Source organism: Salvelinus namaycush, chromosome 2 (genome assembly GCF_016432855.1).
Source record: "Salvelinus namaycush isolate Seneca chromosome 2, SaNama_1.0, whole genome shotgun sequence".
In the NCBI taxonomy this organism is placed as follows: Eukaryota; Metazoa; Chordata; class Actinopteri; order Salmoniformes; family Salmonidae; genus Salvelinus; species Salvelinus namaycush.
The window spans coordinates 20004195-20021996 of NC_052308.1; the positions used below are offsets into that span (position 1 = coordinate 20004195).

The window sequence follows — 17802 nt, forward strand, 5'->3', positions numbered from 1 at the left end:
TGCCGTGGCTTCCTACTCCAGTGCTCCCTCCATTTAGATGAGAGCCCCCACCACTGAGAGGTCCAAGGTTGCCACGGTTATTTCTCTGCTGACTGCGCAGGCGTTGGAGTGGACTACGGCCGTCTGGGAAAGAGGAGAGGAGCTGGCTTCGTATGAGGGGTTCATGGCTCTGTTAAAAAGACGAATCTAACATTCCTGCATCCCCAATAACATTGTCACCATGGAGGGCTAACCGAGGAGGGTTTGCAGAGGGCCGTCTCACACTGCTGAGGTGAGTTATTTCCTGACAATGCACTGTCTGTTGTGTGTTAATGATTTCATATTGTCTCTGTGCATGGTGCAGTGCAGTCACCTCTATAACCACTTCAGGCTGAACTCAAACAAAACCAACACATCTGAAATATAGTACAGGATCCTACCTCTGCCTCTGTACTGTAGCTGGCTGCCCTCATAGACCTGCATTCAATTTATACTCAGTGAGAAACGAACTTGAGCATCACACAGCAAAACATCAAACTCCATCCTAAAACATTGTAATATCTTAAACAATAAAACTTTATTATAGAGCGAAAGGCCAGTCATGCAATATGTACTGTATGAATTGGAGGCAGCAGTCCAGTTTCAGCCACTGCCTTGCTGAGGTATTGACTTGTGGATTTAAGTTGAAAACACAGCTGTGAAGAGGAACAATGTCTGCATTGGTGCTGTGCTCTCGTTCCCCCGCGCTCCCAGAGGCATTGACATGCTGACCACAGCTCCTCTTCTGTATACATTTCTGTTTAGGAATGGATGGCTTAGGATATTTCCTGTACCTCCGATGTCAGAGGGCTAGGCATCCCTTTCACTTTTTTCCACATTTTGTTACGTTACAGCCTTATTCTAAAATTGATTAAATTGTTTTTTTCCCTCATCAATCTACACACAATACCCCATAATGAGGGCACCAGGCGAGACCCAGATGCAGACACAGGAGGCAGATGGCTAGTCTTTGAAGTTTATTAATAATCCAAAAAGGGTAGGCAAAAAAATGGTTGTGTACAGGCAAAAGGTCAAAACCAGTTCAGAGTCCAGGAGGCACCGAAGGGCAGGCAGGCTCAAGGTCAGGACAGGCAGAATGGTCAGGCAGGCAGAAATGGAGTCCAGAAAACAGGCAAGGGTCAAAACCGGGAGGACTAGCAAAAAGAGAATAGAAAAAGGAGTACGGGAAAACATGCTGGTTGACTTGATAAACATACAAGACAAACTGGCACAGAGACAGGAAACACAGGGATATATACACCGGGAATAATAAGCGACACCTGGAGGGGGTGGAGACAAGGACAGGTGAAACAGATCAGGATGTGACAGTACCCCCCCCCCCCCCCCCCCAGGTATTGGAAACCCCTGCCCCGTGGTCGAACACCCAGGAGGCGTTTTACCGTGTATGCCGGATGGCCATCAATGACACGGGGAGAGGGGGTGGGTCTGGAAACAGAAGACAAAGAACAGTGAGACACGGGCTTAATCCCCACATGGAAAGTAGGGTGAATATGGAGGATACAGGGTAAGAAGAGACGGACAGCAGTGGAACTAAGGACTCTAAGATTGGAAATGGACCAATGAAATGGGGGGACAGTTTGCGGGACTCTACCCGACGGGGCAGGTCCCGTGAGGACTGCCATACCCTCTTTCCCAATGCAGTTGCGGGGATCTGGAGTCCGGCGGCAGGCCGCTTGTTGCCGATACCTGGAGTTGGTCTTCAGAAGTCCTACCCGAGCTCTTCTCCAGGTACGTCGACAGCGGCAGACGAACATCTGGGCCGAGGGTACGTTGACTACCGGTTCTTGTTCTGGGAAGAGAGGAGGCTGATACCCTATGGTTCACTCAAAAGGGGAGAGTCCCATGGCAGAACAGGGAAGGATGTTCCGGGCATACTCTACCCAGACCAGTTGACGGCTCCAGGTAGTGGGGTTGGTTGACACCAGGCATCTTAGGGTGGTCTCCAGGTCCTGGTTAGCTCACTGGCCGTTCGATTGGGTATGGAATCCGGAGGATAGGCTGGCCGACACCCCAATAAGGGTGCAGAACGCCTTCCAAAACTGATATGAGAATTGAGGACCCCGGGTCAGAAACCATTTCCACTAGGAGTCCATAGATCCGGAAGACGTGCTGCACCATGAGCTGGGCCGTTTCCTTGGCAGAGGGAAGTTTGGGGAGAGGGATGAAATGAGCGGCGTTAGAGAACCGATCCACCACTGTCAGAATAACGGTGTTGCCATCAGACGGGGAAGCCCAGTGACAAAGTCCAGAGATATGAGACCAGGGACGATGAGGGACCGGTAGTGGCTGAAGAAGGACAGAAGGAGCTTGCCGTAGAGTCTTGTTCTGGGCGCACACCGTGCATGCGGCGATGAAGGCAGAGATGTCCGTAACCATTGTGGGCCACCAGAAATGTTGTCGGAGGAATGCTATGGTATGGAGGGAACCTGGACGACAGGTTAGCCTGGAGGAATGAGCCCATTCCAGGACCTGGGACCGGACTGAGTTAGGGACAAACAGCCAGTTAGCCGGGTACCCTTCAGGTCCAGGCTGGGAGCGTTGTGCCTTGCAAACCAGGGTCTCAATACCCCAACCCACTGTGGCTGCAAGGCATGAGGTAGGAAGAATGGTTTCGGAGGTCGAGGGTGTGGCAGAGAAACTGTATAGGCAGGAGAGCGTCAGGCTTCACATTTTTAGACCCAGGACGGTAGGAAATGGTGAAGTTGAATCTAGTAAATAAGATCCCACTGAGCCTACCTGGAGTTAAGGCGCTTGGCTGTATGGAGATATTCCACATTTGTATGGTCGGTCCAGACCAAGAATGGCTGTTCTGCTCCTTCCAGCCAGTGCCTCCACTCTTCCAACGCCATCTTGACTGCCAAGAGTTCTCGGTTGCCTACGTCGTAGTTCCTCTCTGGAAGATTGAGACGATGGGACAGGAAGGCACAGGGATTAAGCTTTTTGTCCTGGGCAGATCGCTGGGACAGGATGGCCCCCACTCCAACATCAGAAGCATCAACCTCAACCACAAATTGATGAGACGGGTCCAGATGGATGAGGATGGGTGCTGTTGTGATCCGACGCTTCAGGTCCACAAAGGCTTTGTCGACATCTGGAGACTATGTGAACGGTACCTTGGGGGAGGTGAGTGCCTTGAAGTGGGCTGCCAGGGTGCTGAAACCCCAAATGAAATGCCTGTAGAAGTTAGCAAAGCCTAGGAAACGTTGCAACTGCACCCTGGACGTAGGTTGAGGCCAATCCACCACTGATTTCACCTTTCCAGGATCCATCTGGACATTACCCTCAGCAATGACATATCCCAGAAAGGCGATTGTAGAGCGGTGGAACTCACACTTCTCGGCTTTCACAAACAATTGGTTCTCCAGGAGGCGCTGAAGGACCTGCCTGACATGGAGAACATGTTCTTGGGGCGACCGGGAAAAAATGAGGATGTCGTCAAGGTAGACGAACACAAAATAGTTTAGCATGTCCCGGAGCACATCATTTACCAAAGCCTGGAAGACAGAGACACCAGGAGGGGATGGAGACAATCACAAGGACAAGTGAAACAGATCAGGGTGTGACACATAATGACAAAGAAAAACAGGTTTAGAAATGTGTGCAAATGTATCAAATAAACTGAAATATCACATTTACATAAGTATTCAGATCCTTTACTCAGCACTTTGTTGAAGCACCTTTGGCAGTGATTACAGCCCCGAGTCTTCTTGGGTATAATGCTACATGTTTGCTTGGCACACCTGTATTTGGGGAGTTTCTTCCATTATTCTCTGCAGATATTCTCAAGCTCTATCAGGTTAGATGGTGAGTATCTCTGCACAGCTATTTTCAGGTCTCTCTAAAGATGTTCGATCAGGTTCAAGTCCGGGCTCTGGCTGGTCCACTCAAAGACATGCAGAGACTTGTCCCGAAGCCACTCCTGGATTGTCTTGGCTGTGTGCTTAGAGTAATTGTCCTGTTGGAAGGTGACTCTTTACCACAGTCGGACGTTCTGAGCACTCCGGAGCAGGTTTTCATCAAGGGTCTCTCTGTACTTTGCTTCGTTCATCTTTCCCTCGATCCTGACTAGTCTCCCAATCCCTGCCGCTGAAAAGCTTCCCCACAGCATGATGCTGCCACCACCGCGCTTCACGATAGGGATGGTGCCAGGTTTCCTCCAGACGTGAGGCTTGGCATTCAGGCCACAGAGTTCAATCTTGGTTTCATCAGACAACATAATCTTGTTTCTCATGGTCTGAGTGTCCTTTGGGTGCCTTTTGGCAAACTGAAAGCAAGCTGTCATGTGCCTTTTACTGAGGAGTGGCTTCCATCTGACGACTCTACCATAAAGGCCTGATTGGTGGAGTGCTGCAGAGATGGTTGTTCTCCCATCTCTACAGCGGAAGATCTCTGTCAGAGTGACCATCGGGTTCTTGGTCACCTCCCTGACTGGCGGCCAGATTTAGGAAGAGTCTTGATGATTCCAAACTTCTTACATTTAAGAATGATGGAGGCTGCTGTGTTCTTGGGGACCTTCAATGCTGCAGAAATGTTGTGGTACCCTTCCCCAGATCTGTTCCTCGACACAATCCAGTCTCGGTTCTACGGACAATTCCTTCAACCTCATGGCTTGGTTTTTACTCTGACATGCACTGTCAACTGTGGGACCTTATATAGACAGGTGTGTGCCTTTCCAAATCATGTCCAATCAATTGCATTTACCGCAGGTGGACTCCAATCAAGTTGTAGAAACATCAAGGATGATCAATGGAAACAGGTTTCACCTGAGCTCAATTTTGAGTCCCATAGCAAAGGGTCTGAATACTTATGTGAATAAGGTATTTCTGTTTTTTAAATCGAAGAAATTTGCAAAAATGTCTAAGATCCTGTTTTGCTTTGTCATTATGGGGTACTGTGTGCAGATTGACGTGGAAAACATTTTTTTTAATTCATTTTAGAATAAAGCTGTAACGTAACAAAATGTGGAAAAAGTCAAAGGGTCTGAATACTTTCTGAATGCACTGTATACCCAGAAACACTCATTCTACTGTGGTGGACAGGATGGTGGGGCATGAGTGCCTCCTTCATTAAAGTCTCTTTGTTTTCCTGGGATAAAAGGAAACAAACAGAACTGTACAGCAATGGACCCTACAGTGCCATGAAAAAGTATTTGTCCCCTTTCTGATTTTTGCTATTTTTGCATATATTCTTTTTACACTGATCGTTATCAATTGGTCACATACACATATTTAGCAGATGTTATTGTGGTTGTAGCAAAATGCTTGTGTTCCTAACTCCAGCAGTGTAGTAGTATCTAACAATACATTTACATTTACATTTAAGTCATTTAGCAGACGCTCTTATCCAGAGCGACTTACAAATTGGTGCATTCACCTTATGATATCCAGTGGAACAACCACTTTACAATAGTGCATCTAAATCTTTTAAGGGGGGGGGGGGGGGGGGGGGGTTAGAAGGATTACTTTATCCTATCCTAGGTATTCCTTAAAGAGGTGGGGTTTCAGGTGTCTCCGGAAGGTGGTGATTGACTCCGCTGACCTGGCGTCGTGAGGGAGTTTGTTCCACCATTGGGGTGCCAGAGCAGCGAACAGTTTTGACTGGGCTGAGCGGGAACTGTACTTCCTCAGAGGTAGGGAGGCGAGCAGGCCAGAGGTGGATGAACGCAGTGCCCTTGTTTGGGTGTAGGGCCTGATCAGAGCCTGAAGGTACGGAGGTGCCGTTCCCCTCACAGCTCTGTAGGCAAGCACCATGGTCTTGTAGCGGATGCGAGCTTCAACTGGAAGCCAGTGGAGAGAGCGGAGGAGCGGGGTGACGTGAGAGAACTTGGGAAGGTTGAACACCAGACGGGCTGCGGCGTTCTGGATGAGTTGTAGGGGTTTAATGGCACAGGCAGGGAGCCCAGCCAAAAGCGAGTTGCAGTAATCCAGACGGGAGATGACAAGTGCCTGGATTAGGACCTGCGCCGCTTCCTGTGTGAGGCAGGGTCGTACTCTGCGAATGTTGTAGAGCATGAACCTACAGGAACGGGTCACCGCCTTGATGTTGGTTGAGAACGACAGGGTGTTGTCCAGGATCACGCCAAGGTTCTTAGCACTCTGGGAGGAGGACACAATGGAGTTGTCAACCGTGATGGCGAGATCATGGAACGGGCAGTCCTTCCCCGGGAGGAAGAGCAGCTCCGTCTTGCCGAGGTTCAGCTTGAGGTGGTGATCCGTCATCCCCACTGATATGTCTGCCAGACATGCAGAGATGCGATTCGCCACCTGGTTATCAGAAGGGGGAAAGGAGAAGATTAATTGTGTGTCGTCTGCATAGCAATGATAGGAGAGACCATGTTAGGATATGACAGAGCCAAGTGACTTGGTGTATAGCGAGAATAGGAGAGGGCCTAGAACAGAGCCCTGGGGGACACCAGTGGTGAGAGCACGTGGTGCGGAGACAGATTCTCGCCACGCCACCTGGTAGGAGCGACCTGTCAGGTAGGACGCAATCCAAGCGTGGGCCGCGCCGGAGATGCCCAACTCGGAGAGGGTGGAGAGGAGGATCTGATGGTTCACAGTATCAAAGGCAGCCGATAGGTCTAGAAGGATGAGAGCAGAGGAGAGCGAGTTAGCTTTAGCAGTGCGGAGCGCCTCCGTGATATACCCACATCTAAAATAAATATATAAATATTAGGACGAGCAATGTCAGTGGCATTGACTAAAATACAGTATATACATATGAAATGAGTAAAGCAGTATGTAAACATTATTAAAGTGACTAGTGTTCCATTCTTAAAGTGACCAGTGATTCTATGTACATAGGGCAGCAGCCACTAAGATGCTATTTAACAGTCTGATGGCCTTGAGATGGAAGCTGGTTTTCAGTGTCTTGGTCCCAGCTCAAGACTACTTCCGGCGCCGACCGAGATGGCCGCCTCGCTTCGCGTTCCTTGGAAAATATGCAGTATTTTGTTTTTTTTATGTGTTATTCCTTACATTGGTACCCCAGGTAATCTTAGGTTTCATTACATACAGTCGGGAGGAACTACTGAATATAAGAGCAACGTCAACTCACCACCGTTACAACCAGGAATATGACTTTCCTGAAACGGATCCAGTGTTTTGCCTTCCACCCAATACAATGGATCTGATCCCAGCCGGCGACCCTATGCGACGCCGTAAAAGGGGCAAACGTAGCGGTCTCCTGGTCAGGCTTCGGAGACGGGCACATCGCGCTCCACTCCCTAGCATACTACTCGCCAATGTCCAGTCTCTTGACAATAAGGTTGATGAAATCCGAGCAAGGGTAACATTCCAGAGAGACATCAGAGATTGTAACGTTCTCTGCTTCACGGAAACATGGCTAACTCAAGAGACGCTAACGGAGTCGGTGCAGCCAGCTGGTTTCTTCACGCATCGCGCCGACAGAAACATACATCTTTCTGGTAAGAAGAGGGGCGGGGGTGTATGCCTTATGATTAACGAGACGTGGTGTGATCATAACAACATACAGGAACTCAAGTCATTCTGTTCACCTGATCTAGAATTCCTCACAATCAAATGTCGACCGCATTATCTACCAAGGGAATTCTCTTCGATTATAATCACAGCCGTATATATTCCCCCCCAAGCAGACACATCGATGGCCCTGAACGAACTTTATCTGACTCTTTGTAAACTGGAAACCACACACCCTGAGGCTGCATTCATCGTAGCTGGGGATTTTAACAAGGCTAATCTGAAAACAAAACTCCCTAAATTCTATCAGCATATCGATTGTGCTACCAGGGCTGGTAAAACCTTGGATCATTGTTATACTAACTTCCGCGACGCATATAAGGATTCATCGTAGCTGGGGATTTTAACAAGGCTAATCTGAAAACAAAACTCCCTAAATTCTATCAGCATATCGATTGTGCTACCAGGGCTGGTAAAACCTTGGATCATTGTTATACTAACTTCCGCGACGCATATAAGGCCCTCCCCCGCCCTCCTTTCGGAAAAGCTGACCACGACTCCATTTTGTTGCTTCCAGCCTACAAACAGAAACTAAAACAACAAGCTCCCTCGCTCAGGTCTGTTCAACGCTGGTCCGACCAATCTGATTCCACGCTTCAAGACTGCTTCGATCACGCGGATTGGAATATGTTCCGCATTGCGTCCAACAACAATATTGACGAATACGCTGATTCGGTGAGCGAGTTCATTAGAAAGTGCATTGACGATGTCGTACCCACAGCAACGATTAAAACATTCCCAAACCAGAAACCGTGGATTGACGGCAGCATTCGCGTGAAACTGAAAGCGCGAACCACTGCTTTTAACCAGGGCAAGGTGACCGGAAACATGACCGAATACAAACAGTGTAGCTATTCTCTCCGCAAGGCAATCAAACAAGCTAAGTCCCAGTATAGAGACAAAATAGAGTCGCAATTCAACAGCTCAGACACAAGAGGTATGTGGCAGGGTGTACAGTCAATCACGGATTACAAAAAGAAAACCAGCCCCGTCGCGGACCAGGATGTCTTGCTCCCAGACAGGCTAAATAACTTTTTTGCTCGCTTTGAGGACAATACAGTGCCACTGACACGGCCTGCTACCAAAACCTGCGGGCTCTCCTTCACTGCAGCCGAGGTGAGTAAAACATTTAAACGTGTTAACCCTCGCAAGGCTGCAGGCCCAGACGGCATTCCCAGCCGCGTCCTCAGAGCATGCGCAGACCAGCTGGCTGGTGTGTTTACGGACATATTCAATCAATCCTTATCCCAGTCTGCTGTTCCCACATGCTTCAAGAGGGCCACCATTGTTCCTGTTCCCAAGAAAGCTAAGGTAACTGAGCTAAACGACTACCGCCCCGTAGCACTCACTTCCGTCATCATGAAGTGCTTTGAGAGACTAGTCAAGGACCATATCACCTCCACCCTACCGGACACCCTAGACCCACTCCAATTTGCTTACCGACCCAATAGGTCCACAGACGACGCAATCGCAACCACACTGCACACTGCCCTAACCCATCTGGACAAGAGGAATACCTATGTGAGAATGCTGTTCATCGACTACAGCTCAGCATTTAACACCATAGTACCCTCCAAACTCGTCATCAAGCTCGAGACCCTGGGTCTCGACCCCGCCCTGTGCAACTGGGTCCTGGACTTCCTGACGGGCCGCCCCCACTGGGGCCCCACAAGGGTGCGTTCTGAGCCCTCTCCTGTACTCCCTGTTCACCCACGACTGCGTGGCCATGCACGCCTCCAACTCAATCATCAAGTTTGCGGATGACACTACAGTGGTAGGCTTGATTACCAACAACGACAAGACGGCCTACAGGGAGGAGGTAAGGGCCCTCGGAGTGTGGTGTCAGGAAAATAACCTCATACTCAACAAAACAAAGGAGATGATTGTGGACTTCAGGAAACAGCAGAGGGAGCACCCCCTTATCCACATCGACGGGACAGTAGTGGAGAAGGTGGAAAGTTTTAAGTTCCTCGGTGTACACATCACGGACAAACTGAATTGGTCCACCCACACAGACAGCATTGTGAAGAAGGCGCAGCAGCGCCTCTTCAACCTCAGGAGGCTAAAGAAATTCGGCTTGTCACCAAAAGCACTCACAAACTTCTACAGATGCACAATCGAGAGCATCCTGTCGGGCTGTATCACCGCCTGGTACGGCAACTGCTCCGCCCACAACCATAAGGCTCTCCAGAGGGTAGTGAGGTCTACACAACGCATCACCGGGGGCAAACTACCTGCCCTCCAGGACACCTACACCACCCGATGTCACAGGAAGGCCATAAAGATCATCAAGGACAACAACCACCCAAGCCACTGCCTGTTCACCCCGCTATCATCCAGAAGGCGAGGTCAGTACAGGTGCATCAAAGCAGGGACCGAGAGACTGAAAAACAGCTTCTATCTCAAGGCCATCAGACTGTTAAACAGCCACCACTAACATTTAGCGGCCGCTGCCAACATACTGACTCAACTCCAGCCACTTTAATAATGGGAATTGATGGAAATTATGTAAAAATGTACCACTAGCCACTTTAAACAATGCCACTTAATATAATGTTTACATACCCTACATTACTCATCTCATATGTATATGTATATACTGTACTCTATATCATCTACTGCATCTTGCCATCTTTATGTAATACATGTATCACTAGCCACTTTAAACTATGCCACTTTATGTTTACATACCCTACATTACTCATCTCATATGTATATACTGTACTCTATACCATCTACTGCATCTTGCCTATGCCGTTCTGTACCATCACTCATTCATATATCTTTATGTACATATTCTTTATCCCTTTACACTTGTGTGTATAAGGTAGTAGTTGTGGAATTGTTAGGTTAGATTACTTGTTGGTTATTACTGCATTGTCGGAACTAGAAGCACAAGCATTTCGCTACACTCGCATTAACATCTGCTAACCATGTGTATGTGACAAATAAAATTTGATTTGATGCACTGTACTGACCTTGTCTTCTGGATGATAGCGGGGTGAACAGGCCTTGGCTCGGGTGGTTGATGTCCTTGATGATCTTTTTGGCCTTCCTGTGACATCGGATGCTGTAGGTGTCCTGGAGGGCAAGCAGTGTGCCCCCGGTGATGCGTTGGGCAGACCGCACCACCCTCTGGAGAGCCCTCCATTGAGAGCCCTACAGTTGCGGGTGGTGCAGTTGTGGAGGAATTTTATATTATGAATTGCAATTTGTCGTGGTTAAAGTTACCTAGGTGGCTAATGCTAGCTCAGTGGCTAACATTAACTTCTAGTTGGTCCCAATCCCGGATCCGGGAGCACCCTCATCAGTAAAAAAGCTGACTAGCATAGCCTAGCATAGCGCCACAAGTAAATACTAGCATCTAAATATCATGAAATCACAAGTCCAAGACACCAGATGAAAGATACACATCTTGTGAATCCAGCCATCATTTCTGATTTTTAAAATGTTTTACAGGGAAGACACAATATGTATTTCTATTAGCTAACCACGATAGCAAAAGACACAACTTTTTTTCCCACCATTTTTTTACTGCATAGATAGCTATCACAAATTCGACCAAATAAAGATATAAATAGTCACTAACCAAGAAACAACTTCATCAGATGACAGTCTGATAACATATTTATTGTATAGCATATGTTTTGTTCGAAAAATGTGCATATTTCAGGTATAAATCATAGTTTTACATTGCAGCCACCATCACAACTCTCACCAAAGCAACTAGAATAACTACAGAGAGCAACGTGAATTACAAAAAATACTCATCATAAAACATTTATGAAAAATACACAGTGTACAGCAAATGAAAGACAAAGATCTTGTGAATCCAGCCAATATTTCAGATTTTTTAAGTGTTTTACAGCGAAAACACAATATAACATTATATTAGCTTACTACAATAGCCAACCACACAGCAGCATTGATTCATGCACGTTAGCGATAGCGAATAAACCAGCAAAAGATATTAAATTTTTCACTAACCTTCTCAAAACTTCATCAGATGACTGTCCTATAACATCATATTACACAATACATATATGGTTTGTTCGAAAATGTGCATATTTAGCGGCACAAATCGTGGTTATACAATGAGAATAGTAGCCAAGCTGCAAACAAAATGTCGGGAAAAATCTTGGGAGAGGAACCTAATCTAATCAATAACTAATCATAAACTTGACTAAAAAATACAGGTTGGACAGCAAATGAAAGATACATTAGTTCTTAATGCAACCGCTGTGTTAGATTTTTAAAATTAACGTTACTACGACATACAGCGTGCGTTAAAGCGAGACCGCACCGAAATTAATGGCGGAATAATAGTTTAATATTTTTCAACAGAACAACGAATTAACATCATAAATAGTTCTTACTATTTGATGAGCTTCCATCAGAATCTTGTGCAAGTTGTCCTTTGTCCAGAAGAATCGTTGCTCGGTTGTAGATTGTCGTCTTCAACTTTGGAATTAGCAGCAAACATTAGCCATGTGGCGAAGACGTGTCCAACTCACTATAACGCAGCACAAATGAAATACCGAAAATCGCAATATACTGATATAAACTGATATAACTCGGTTTAAAATAACTACATTATGATGTTTTTAACACCTATATCGAATAAAATCAGAGCCGGATATATCTAACGCCTATAACGAGAGCTTTTCAGAATGCAATCCTGAGGTCTGTCTCGCGTCATGACGAACGTTGAAAAGACTGCACACCCGGTTCCAAGAGCTTTTATACGGCCTCAGAACTACCCAGACACCCCATTCTAATTCTCACTGCTTACTGACATCTAGGGGAAGGCGTATGCAGTGCATGTAGACCCATAGATTACATGCAAATTTATAAACTGACCCTGGAACAGAGCCCCCGATTTCAGATTTTTCAGTTCCTGACAGGAAGTTTGCTGCAAAATGAGTTCTGTTTTACTCACAGATATAATTCAAACGGTTTTAGAAACTAGAGAGTGTTTTCTATCCAATAGTAATAATAATATGCATATTGTACGAGCAAGAATTGAGTACGAGGCAGTTTAATTTGGGAACGAGTTTTTACAAAGTCGAAATGGCGCCCCCCTATTGAGAAAAGGTTTAAGCTAGGCTAGGGGTTAAGGTTAGTTATCCTAAGTCATTCTAAATTATTTTATCGCAGCCGTTTTCCAAAGCTTTGAAGTTATGGAAGACACCATAACCGAAAAAGTCCTTCTCTGTTTCATAAGTCATTTTTTGATATATAGCGCCGTGAAATCATATTTGCCCCCTTTCTGGTTTTCTGTGTTTCTGTATATTTTTGACACTGAATGTTATCAGATCTTCAACCAAACCTAATATATAGATAAAGGGACCCAAGCGAACAAATAACAAACATTTGACACTTATTAAAAAAAAAATTAAACAGTTATGCAACACCCAATGCTCCTGTGTGAAAAAGTAATTGCCCACTTGTTAGGTTGTATCATATCTGGCGAAAACCAATGCCCCTGTGTGAAAAAGTAATTGCCCACTTGTTAGGTTGTATCATATCTGGCGAAAACCAATGTCGTTCAAAAAGTTCCACTTATCTAATCTCTCCATAAAAAATCTTCCAGGAGTCTTGACGATCATTCAGATGCGGGCCTCCCGGGTGGCGCAGTGGTCTAAGGCATTGCTGTGCCACCAGAGATTCTGGGTTTGAGCCCAGGCTCTGTCGCAGCAGCCGGCCACGACCGGGAGGTCCATGGGGCGACACACAATTGGCCCAGCGTCGTCCGGGTTAGGGAGGGTTTGGCCGGCAGGGATATCCTTGTCTCATCGCGCACTAGCGACTCCTGTGGCGGGCCGGGCACAGTGCACGCTGACCAGGTCGCCAGGTGTACGGTGTTTCCTCCGACACATTGGTGCGGCTGGCTTCCGGGTTGGATGTGCGTTGTGTCAAGAAGCAGTGCGGCTAGGTTGGGTTGTGTTTCGGAGGACGCATGGCTCTCGACCTTCGCCTCTCCCGAGTCCGTACTGGAGTTGCAGCAATGAGACGAGACTGTAACTACTATCAATTGGATACCATGAAATTGGAGAGAAAAAAAGGGGTAAAAAATAAATAAATAAGATCATCCAGATGCTTCCAGGTGCTTTTTGGCAAACTTGAGTCTACTTTTTGGACGACATGGGTCACGTTATGTCAGGCGAAAACCGAACACTGCATTCCACAGTAGGAACTTCATACCAATGGTTAAGCATGGTGGTGGTAATGTGTTGGTTTGGGGATGCTTTGCTGCCATTGTAGAAACCATGAATTCTGCTCTGTCAGACAATTCTACAGGAGAATGTCAAGCTGTCTGTCCGTGAGCTGAAGCTGAGCGCAGCTGGGTCACGTAGCAAGACAATGATCCAAAACACACATGCAAGTCTACATCAGAATGGCTGAAAAGCAACAAATGTAAAGTTTTGGAATGGCCTAGTCAAAGTCCAGACCTAAACCGGAATGTGATTTTGTGGCAGGACCTGAAACGAGCATTTCCTGCAAAAATAAAAATTGCTGCGTTAAAGCCGTTCTGTATGGAAGAGTGGACCAAAATCCCTACACAGTAATGTGAGAGATTGTAACCAAATGCTTCCTGTAGTTGTTGATCAGTCATTGCAGCTAAAGGTGGCACAATCAGTTATTGAGTGTAAGGGAGCAATTACTTTTCACACAGGGGCATAATTTTGTTTATAGTTAAAAAAAAAAATCTATATAATTGTCAAATGTTTGTTATTTGTTCCCTTTATCTGATAACATTCAGTGTCAAAAATATACAGAAAACCAGAAAGGGGGCAAATATGATTTCACTATATATCCCAAACTTACTTATGAAACAGAGTAGGACTTCTTCGGTTATGGTGTCTCCTATAAACTTTGGAAAACTGTTGCGATAAAATAATTTCGAATGACTTCATCCTATTGTAGGATATCCATTCATCATCCAAAGAAGGAAATTACAACCATCCTAGAAAACCGTTGAAAGTAGGATCAGTGTAGAGTGGTGTTGGTCATTTTGTGTTCATCGTGTGCCCATGTGAATGTTTTACCACAGATGGGGGGTCACTCCATTACTACAGAGTGCCTGGTCCGGCCACTGGATGGTCAGCTCAGCTGTGTTCAGCGGTTTGGGAAAAGTCCAGTTTGTGTAAGTGATACAGCTAGTGCTTCATGCCGGCTTATTCGGTTCCCCTCCTAGCCCAAGGGGAAGGTATGCGAAGCAGCCTGAAGCAGTGAGATTAGCCCTCTGCAGCCCCAGCTGCAATGTTTTCACATTTACTCCCTCTTTGTCACCACAGGATTCAGTTTCACATTGTGCCATCATGATGGTCATAACTCTGTTTTTGTCACACTGCTTTGCTTTAGCTTGGCCAGGTCGCAAAAAGAAGAAGTTACAGGTCTGTGAGAGCCAGAAATCTTTCTTGTTTGTAGGTGACCAAATACTTATTTTCCACCATAATTTGCAAATAAATTCATTAAAAATCCTACAATGTGATTTTCTGGATTTTTTTTTCTCATTTTGTCTGTCATAGTTGAAGTGTACCTATGATGAAAATTACAGGCCTCTCATCTTTTTAAGTGGGAGAACTTGCACAATTGGTGGCTGACTAAATACTTTTTTGCCCCACTGTATTTGGTTAACTTTAGCTAGCTATGCCAATCGGTTTCTATGCTAGTACTCTATGGATTGGGATTATGGTTAATTGTTTAGCTGGCTAGGTAGCAACATGTCTAAACAAAAGACCCCAAGTTAAAGCTTGCTGTTAGCTAGCTAGCTAACATTAGATGGCTGGCTTGCTAGCTAACATTATGTGTATGAACTGTGTGTAGTGATATCTCAGAATGCCATTTCGCATCTATTTTATAATAATGTTAAAATATTTGTACCTGGAATTAGTCTTTCAGCAACAGTAGAACACACCTGACTCTCCTCCACCAGTCACACAAGGAGAATGGTCTAATGCCTCCCATCAAAAAGAGAGCTGGCCCAAGCAAGCACAGGTTACACCTGAAGCCTGGGGACTTGCAGCGAGTGGTGAACTTTATCAACAACTACGCAGAGGATAAGGCAATAGTATTACCAGGACGACACCCAAGACACAAACCCTTTGGTGGCAAGCTACTGCCATCCCATGTGGCAAAAGCAGCAGTGTGGTGTATCACCAAGTGTTGTCATTGATTCCTTGTAATGTAAAGCATAAAGACGTTTTGATTATTTAATTGACCTCCAACATAATTGGCACTACTTTTATTGATCTCACATTATTTTGGTATTTTCCAGATGTACGTGTAGTCGGGCTGTCTTCCTTCAGGAACCTGTGGCGAAAATTGCTGCGCCACAGCTCAAGCACTAAGCCCAGGACAGACCTGTGCTGGCAGTGCCAGGGGAACAACTGGCAGATCTGAAGACTTGATAATCTGCCAGAAGCTGTTAAGTCAGCCAAGCTGAAGAAGCAAGAGCAGCATTTCCTGCTTGTTCAGTGAGCGATCTGTCTACCAGAAGATGGTTGCTGACTGCAAGACCACCCCTGTCAAGGCTTGCAGTTGTCTCTGGGTTTGCTCAACAAGTAAGCAACATTTCCTCCTTTATACTGATTTAAGGACATAGATGGATAGACACAATATATATATATATATATATATATATATATATATATATATATATATATATATATATATATATATATGGGAGACAGGCAAATACCTTTCACTGAGCTGTGTAAAGACAGACTGAGACAATTAATTGTAATTTCTTAATGTTCTTTTGTTGTTTGCAGGTGCACTATCCTTCTGACCCTATGCAGCCAGGTCCCATCTACTTTTAACTCCTCGCAAGTATGGCTTGTTTGGTGTCTGCTGTGAAGGAATACCACAGCAAGTCGACTACTTGATTGATGAAGGCATGTCATACAGCAAAGGCAGTAGCGCAGTCATCATGTGACTGCGCTACTGCCTTTGCTGTATGACATGCCTTCATCAATCAAGTAGTCGACTTTTACAGGGGTCAACATCCCACAGCTGGTTGGACTGGATGATGGTACGGTGCAGGTGGAAAGCTATGGCTGGCAACAACACCTGACTCCGTACTTCAGGCCGCTGCCACAGATCAAGCAGTACCAACACTTCAGGTGAAAATCATTTTCATTGCATTATATGAGATTATTCGTAACTTGGGAGGTGAATTGATGTTGTAATGTCTTCTAATTTTTTGTTGTTATTTCCTATTTTACAGCTTCGGACAGACCAGTCATTAGCACTATCTGCAGTGCCTCTATTCGAATGACTCTATCCTAACACACACGCCATACGTTGCTGCTACTATTTTTTTTTTATCCTGCTGCTCAGCCACTTTACCCCTGATTGTATGCATATAACTACCTCATCTATCACTGATATCGTTATTGCTCTTGTACATACTGTATATTTAATATTGACATTTATCTATTTCTGGTATTGCTACTATGCAAGTAACCATTTGACTGTACTGTTTACACCTTCTGTAGAGACCCATCCAATTAGCAAGATGTGGCCAGTGGTGTAAAAATACTTTAAAGTACTACTTAAGTATTTTTGGGGGGTATCTGTACTTTACTTAACTATTTATATTATTGGCAACTTTTACTTCACTACATTCTGATTTTTAAAAACGTTTTACTCCATTCATTTTCCCTGACACCCAAAAGTACATTACATTTTAACAGGAAAATTGTCCAATTCACACACTTATCAAGAGAACATCGCTGGTCATCCCTACTGCATCTGGCAGACTCATTAAACACAACTGCTTAGTTTGTAACTTATGTTGGAGTGTGCCCCTGACTATCCGTCAATAAAAAATACATTTAAAAAAAGCAACAATTTGTGCCTTCTGGTTTGCTTAATATAAGTAATTTGAAATTATTTATACATTTACTTCTGATACTTAAGTACATTTTAGCAATTACATTTACTTTTGATACATAATTATTTTTAAAACCAAATACTTTTACTCAATTAGTATTTTACTGGGTGATGTTTACTTGAGTCCTTTTCTATTAAGTTATCTTTACTTTTACTCAAGTATCACAATGTAGTACTTTTGCCACCACTGGATGTGGCTGGGGTTATAGCATTTATTTCACGTGGCCCATCCAATTTAGACAAGTGTGTCTGGGTAAGCGTCATCTAATATTTTGGACACTTTCTGTTTGTGGAATTTGTCCTTATTGTAAGCTACTACTTTTACCACTTTTAGTCTTAATCTTTACTACACTACTCACTGTTT

General features: G+C 45.2%; 1 protein-coding gene across 1 annotated transcript in view; it reads right to left on the bottom strand.

The window, feature by feature from the left end:
* adamts9 (ADAM metallopeptidase with thrombospondin type 1 motif, 9) overlaps nucleotides 1–17802 on the bottom strand; it is a 107880-nt gene that overhangs the window by 51391 nt on the left and 38687 nt on the right. The window contains exons 2-4 of the mRNA XM_038964332.1: nucleotides 3528–3533; nucleotides 2915–3137; nucleotides 1631–1828 (exon numbers count right to left, since the gene is read on the bottom strand). Coding sequence (XP_038820260.1) covers nucleotides 1631–1828; nucleotides 2915–3137; nucleotides 3528–3533 — 427 coding nt within the window. The remainder of the gene's footprint in view (nucleotides 1–1630; nucleotides 1829–2914; nucleotides 3138–3527; nucleotides 3534–17802) is intronic.